Source organism: Dermacentor silvarum, chromosome 11 (assembly GCF_013339745.2).
Source record: "Dermacentor silvarum isolate Dsil-2018 chromosome 11, BIME_Dsil_1.4, whole genome shotgun sequence".
NCBI lineage: Eukaryota > Metazoa > Arthropoda > Arachnida > Ixodida > Ixodidae > Dermacentor > Dermacentor silvarum.
Genome location: NC_051164.1, coordinates 37139130 through 37145194, shown reverse-complemented (window position 1 = coordinate 37145194; position 6065 = coordinate 37139130). Strand labels below are relative to the sequence as shown.

The window sequence follows — 6065 nt, the reverse complement described above, 5'->3', positions numbered from 1 at the left end:
ACCACAGGTGGCATACATTTATGCGCTGGAGAATAGCAGATAACTGTGCGCACTGGCTGAAACTTCGCTTGTTTTCCCTTCTAGATTAGTTTATTTTATCCGACTGTACGGCTCGCTTGACTATATTAGTGAAGTGTTCTCGAAACATACTGCTCATTAGGCAGCGAGAATGTGGAATATTTTACTACTGTGAAGCCTTTAAATAGTGGTTTACGAATAGCCCTACTAATAGTGCATCGCGGAAACTAAGGCCCGTATTCACAAACGAAACTTAAGTGGAGGCACAGTAAGTGTGAGGAAAGTACAAGTATGAGGAAAGTTGCGGGAAAGTGATTCGTAAACGGCACTTAAGTATTACTTTCCGAAGTGACACTTTTCGGTACAAGTATGTCGCATGGTGTCGAGGCTACGCAAATAATTGGCGTGTACGATGTATTTCATTTGCAAAATAATAACTGTTGCACCAAAATAATGGGAAAGAAATGTTGTAGCGTTCGAATGAACACTGTGCTGGGTAAATGAAACCAATATTTACATTTTCAGTGCTTTGTTTGAACTCGTCTGGCCACAATGGCCTACAGTCACCCGGTCATACCCGGGCCTCCTGTCGCCTCTCTCGCCGTCCCAATAGTTATGTTGCGTTTGTTACGTGCGGTGTATTGCAGTGTTTCTGTGCCTCTGACGTTAAGCGCTTCATTACGGTGTGTGTGTGCAATCTGTTTGACGCGACCATGGAGAAAAAGAAAAACTTCTCTGAAGAAGAACGCGCCGTGTTGCTGGAACTGCTCTCACGCCACCGCAGCGTCGTGGAAAACAAGAGGACTGACGCGGCGTCCGTGAGTCGGAAACGACAGGCCTGGGAAAAAATCGAGGACGAATTTAACTGCCGCCACAACGTGACGCCGCGCAAATGGATCCAACTGAAAAAATGCTGGGAGAACTTGAAAGACAAGTGGAGAAGAACAAACGCTGAAGACATGCGGGAGCGGTTTGCTACAGGTAAGCGTTGCTTTGGCTGAAATTGCGATATTACTGGCGACATATCCTGCATGTGTGCATTTTACAGAGCACAGACATTTAACTAGATAACCTGAACCACGGCCGGACTTGAGAGACGCGCTCGCATGCCTTCTCTTTAGCTAATAAGGAACGCCAGCGCGTTAATAAGAAGGAACGCCAGCGCGTTAATAAGAAGGAACGCCAGCGCGTCTCTTTCCGGCCGTGCATGAAGTCGCCTTAAAGGGCAGCAGAGTTGGCGAGCCGTACTTTTGTCACAGCGTCTGCTATCGGGATTGCGTTTTGGTTACATTTGTGCTACGTGCAGTGAAGAGCCGAAATCTGCGGCATTTATTCCGCGGAGCAGTAGACGCATCGCCGCGTTTACACATTTGTTTCGTGTGTTTTGTGCGTTCGTTCAATGGTCACTCTGTATGCTGGGCTTTAAAAAAAAAACTTTATGAGCCTCATTGTATATGTAATATGCACCCGCTTCTTTTCTTTTTGTAATGCCAGGTGGCGGAACACCACCACCAAGCCAGATGACCGACGAGCTGCAGCGCGTTGGAGACATCGCGTCACACATGGCTGTTCGGCTGCCCAATCCCTGTGACAGTGACCGCAGCCGGCATAATGCTGTGCCAGGGGGATCGCAGCCTTCCAAATCGCAGTGCACACCTGCTGTCGCTGCACTGCTGTCAGAGACTCAAGACAGGCCTCTGGAACAGTTCGCTGGTATGGCTTAATCATATTTTTTTCATTGCCCATGTTTTCGGTCTGTTACGTTCAATTTTTTGTAACAAGAACGCTCTTCATTTATTACGTTAGAGCTATCACGTACACATTTCAGTGTCCAGTATTTCAGTCATTTTCCCAATGGTGTGTTTGTCAGGCCGCGGTGCTTTCATACTGTACTGGCTGATGTCGGCAGGAACAAACGTTGAAAATATAACACAGGTTGCAGTGCGTTGCATTTATAAAAATAAAATTGTTACAAAGGGCACTTCAGGCACTACACAGCTGCAGAGTGCACATGTACAGCAAGATGTTCACAACAGGGCGACACTTTTGGTGTAGCTATGCAGAATCACCTAGCAGTGTGCTCATTTGAACTGTTTCTGCAGGTTGTCAAGACATGTACGACGAATCAACAGACCTCTGGTCATGGGACGACAACAGTAGCCCGATGGAAGATGCTTCAACAAATACTGCACGCCCCCATGGCCAAGTACAAGACACTTCAGACAGCCAACCACGCAATGGCGGTGGTGCAAAACCATCAGAGGCTGCAGCTGTACCATCTGCAGCAAGTTCCAGTGCCGCTGCAGCGGCAAGTTCTAGCGCCGCTGTGCCAGCTGGCACGAAACGCGCTTCAACCTGCAGCAGCCAGAGGCAAACGGCGGTCTCAATTGAATTGGGTGCCCGCCTAGATGCCATCAAAGAGGACCGTGATCAAAAGAAAAACGAGCATTTATTGAGGCTGAAATTCATGCGCATCGAACACAAGCAGAAGAAAGCACAGCATAGTGAAAAACTGGAGCTGTTTCGATTAAAAATAGCCAATCAGAAAGCAAAGGCAGAAATGGTTAAACTCCAACTCGACATAATGAAAAAACAGTACGAATAAAGTCATGTCTCTGTTATTTTGTGTCATTTCGTTTAAGCGAAATACTGTGTGACTATGCGCTCCCTCATCCTGAAACCGCTTGTTGTGTCTGGCACAGGTGGCATTGCTGGTGGTCTTGGTGGAGCAGGTGACGTAGGAGCCGGCAAACCGCTGTCATGATTTTCCTGGCTTTGTGGTGGAGGTGGGATTGGTTCTCTTAGGAGGTGGCTGAAGTTATGGAGTGCGGCACAAGCTGTGATGACGATGGGAACTGATGTTGTTTTTATCTGAAGCGTCATGTCGAGGCATGGGAACCTTCGCTTCCACACTCCAAACGTCCTCTCCACACTGCAGTGAGTCCGCGAGAGGGACTTGTTGTACCTAAAGAAAGCATTTTTTGTTCAGTTTACGCATTTTTTGTATACCCAATAGCATTCCTCTAACTTGACTTCACCTGTGCTGAGGGCTGTCTTTCGTCCTTCTGTCCCTAAATGGGGTCATGAGGTAGGACCTGCAGGGATACCCCTTGTCGCCTAGTAGGATGCCAGGCACAGTCCCTCTTTCATATTGTACTCTGGCCCAACTGTTGTCGAATATCCGGCTGTCGTGAGCCGAACCGGGCCAGCTGGCCACCAAATCAAAAAATTGAAGCTGAGGCCCTGTGATCGCCTGCAAAACAAGACATTTTTTTTTCACTGTGGAGCAGCCCAGAATGCTCCTGAAGTAATACAACTTATGTTGTGCATACAGCGTCACACTGCTAGTTGTGGAAACATGATAATAAATCGGGTATTCGCATATTCGGTATTTATGTCAATGGCAGTGCAGTATACATACCTGGACATTGATTGAGAAGTAGCCCTTTCGATTCCGGAACACCTCCGCGTCTTCTCCGCCGGGATTTTTCATGCGCACATGAGTACAGTCTATACACCCGCTTACACCAGGGAAACGCGCCATGGCATAAAATTCCTCCATTATCACGGCCGCTTCAGTGGCGTTGGGCAATTTCACAAGCTGCGGGAACAATGTGTCAGCTATCATTCTTGATATGCGTGTGTTGATGCGTGACACGCTTGCTTGAGACACATTAACAAGGTCCCCGGTAACAACTTGAAAGGTTCCGGCGCCGTAGAATCGCAGCGCGATGAGGAGCTGGAGCAGTGGCGGAACAGGATGACCGCGTTCGTGGTCCTTTGGGCGTAGCGGCAGCATTTCCAACAGCCGCATCACCGCTCGCTTGGAAAAGCGGTACCGGCACAGGAATTCCGCGTCGTTATAGGCCTCTATTGGATTCTGCCGATCCCTGAGAACGGGGCGTAACGGCGGCGCATAACGATATGCTTCATCCTGTGCAACTTCTTCTACACGGCCAGCAAAATCGGTGAACTCGGCGAGACTGCCATAGTAGTCGGCCATTTTGTTTGACGAGAAAACAGCGAAAGTAGCCCTTAAGGTAGCCAGCAGCTGTACTTTACTTTCAGGTAGTTAAGTGCCGATTTAAGTATATCTTAAGTACACGATTGCTCTCTGAAACGCGTTAAGGGCCGATCGCTTACTTAAGTCATAAGTAAAGTATAAGTTTCGTTTGTGAATACGGGCCTTAATAGTGTTGCTCGCGATGCAGTACTGTCGAATAATGCGGTACGTTTTACTGGTTAGTCAGCTGACTTCTCGGCAATCGATGTCGGACATTATGTGCACTGTGCGCCGATTGCCACTCCTTTAATACGCTCTTAATATTGTGCAGATAAGTTCCATCAGGTGAGCGCTGCATTGTCTCACAGCTGATCTACTTAGATGGCGGTGCTTATCCAGAAAAAAATAAAAATGTTCAACTTGGCTAAACTCTTGCGTTATAATTTTTAGTGTGGTATGCAGTAACTGTGACGTGAAACGCGGCCGAAGGAAGAGCTGACAATCAAGGTGATGTGTTCCCCTTAAATTCAACATGGTAAGTTGAACATTTCAAATATGTTACACTTAATTATTTCAAGCTACATGGAACGAGATCAAAAGTGTACAGCAGCTGTCCTTATAAGTTCCACCGCTGCGCCATTCTAGCTATGAAAAGCAGCTGTAAAGGTTAATGCACCAAGTCGTCAAAGTGTCAAGACAGAAGCCATTAAGTTAGCTCGGGCGTTGGCCCCGCGCGATGGCATGTGGCTTCTCCCTGGAGGTTCCTTTCCAAGTAAAATATGCAGCGAAATGTAAAGAGTGAACTAGGCGGATAGCAAAATGCTCTTTTGTTAGACTCTCTTTTAGTATACCGGTGGGATTATATGCGTGCCCCTCTTAAGGAGTGTGCGTCAGCTTTCAATAAAAAAGCCTAATATTTGTCTGGAAATTTTTAGTGCGTGACGTGCCGTGCTCGACCGAAGTGGCTGCTGCGGGATTTGGGGAGCAGCTATGCGTGAACCCTGTCATAGGAAAAAAAAATACAACGACTTCTGTGAATAAATAAAAAAGCAACGCCGTCATTCCTCAGTCAGTATCAGTTACTTTCTTAGACTTAAAGTAATTCAGTGTTTTACCTCCCTAACCTATACATCTAAATCGTTTTTCATAGTAAGTCCGACAAAAGAGACCACGTAGATAGGCAGCGTTTGATATTTTTTTTGTGTTTTGTTCAAGAGTGTTATAGATCTGCCGCTGTTGAAATATTCGTATTTCGCAAAAATTAAGTAGCGATCATGAGTGTGCTAAGGAAATACCTGCCTCTTGATGAACACGGCGAGAATGGTGCTGCAAACTACTGTACAATGACGCAAGATCTAGGTGCAATCACAAACGTGATAGCATGCATAGCCGACACAAGTACGGTTAGTAGGCGAATAAAAAGCCACGGAAAAAGAATTCACGTAAACAAGAACCCTATATTCTTCCGGTTTCGTCCCACCATGGAATTTAAAAAGAGTAATGCAACATTCCGATACCCATATATTTTTCCGGCTTCGTCCCACCCTGGAAATTAAAATAGCAATATAACGTTCCGATAGTACTTGCCAATGTGTGCGCCAGCGTCTGTCTACGTATGGGCCTTATAGACGGTGTGTCACGATGTGTGATCTGTTGTGCGACGCGGTTCCTCATCCTGCTCCAATTGATGTGTACGAAAATATTTTTGTCATAAGGGCAAAAAGAGCTCAATCACTTAAGCGGTTAACGCGACGTTTCAACCACCTGAATCACCATGCACCTAATGTTAACAGCTCCGAGTATCAGCGGTGATATCCGTGCTCAAGCTTGGCACACGGATAAAATCCCGGAAGCGGCGGCCGCATTTTGGTGGGAAGGAAATGCAAAAACGCCCGTGTACCGCGCATTGCGTGCACGAGAAAAGACCGCTGGATGTTAAAAGTAGTGCGCAGTGCCCCACCACGACGGGCCTCATCATCAAATTGGAGTTTTAACGCTTAATACTCCAGAAAAAGAAATTTTCTTAACCCTTTGCAAAATTTTG

General features: G+C 46.7%; 2 protein-coding genes across 2 annotated transcripts; one reads left to right on the top strand and one right to left on the bottom strand.

The window, feature by feature from the left end:
• The first annotated feature begins 372 nt into the window (after nt 1-372).
• On the top strand, nt 373-2623 carry LOC125941286 (myb/SANT-like DNA-binding domain-containing protein 3). Its single transcript, XM_049658271.1, has 3 exons — nt 373-999; nt 1513-1731; nt 2121-2623. Exons 1-3 carry the CDS (start codon nt 519-521, stop codon nt 2621-2623), a joined length of 1203 nt encoding a protein of 400 aa, XP_049514228.1. The 5' UTR covers nt 373-518.
• Nucleotides 2568-3769, bottom strand: LOC119432515 (putative nuclease HARBI1). The gene is made up of 3 exons (XM_037699682.2): nt 3440-3769; nt 3057-3271; nt 2568-2983 (listed from the first exon to the last, which is right to left on the bottom strand). Exons 1-3 carry the CDS (start codon nt 3644-3646, stop codon nt 2656-2658), a joined length of 750 nt encoding a protein of 249 aa, XP_037555610.1. The 5' UTR covers nt 3647-3769; the 3' UTR covers nt 2568-2655.
• Nucleotides 3770-6065: the final 2296 nt, after the last annotated feature.

Excerpts from the sequence above, each read along its gene's own strand:
- LOC125941286 (XM_049658271.1), top strand. The coding sequence starts at position 519 with ATGAAACCAATATTTACATTTTCAGTGCTTTGTTTGAACTCGTCTGGC. Across the intron at positions 1,000-1,512 it reads GCGGGAGCGGTTTGCTACAG|GTGGCGGAACACCACCACCA; the intron begins GTAAGCGTTGCT and ends TTGTAATGCCAG. Across the intron at positions 1,732-2,120 it reads GCCTCTGGAACAGTTCGCTG|GTTGTCAAGACATGTACGAC; the intron begins GTATGGCTTAAT and ends CTGTTTCTGCAG.
- LOC119432515 (XM_037699682.2), bottom strand. The coding sequence starts at position 3,646 with ATGATAGCTGACACATTGTTCCCGCAGCTTGTGAAATTGCCCAACGCC. Across the intron at positions 3,272-3,439 it reads ACTTCTCAATCAATGTCCAG|GCGATCACAGGGCCTCAGCT; the intron begins GTATGTATACTG and ends CTTGTTTTGCAG. Across the intron at positions 2,984-3,056 it reads AAAGACAGCCCTCAGCACAG|GTACAACAAGTCCCTCTCGC; the intron begins GTGAAGTCAAGT and ends TGCTTTCTTTAG.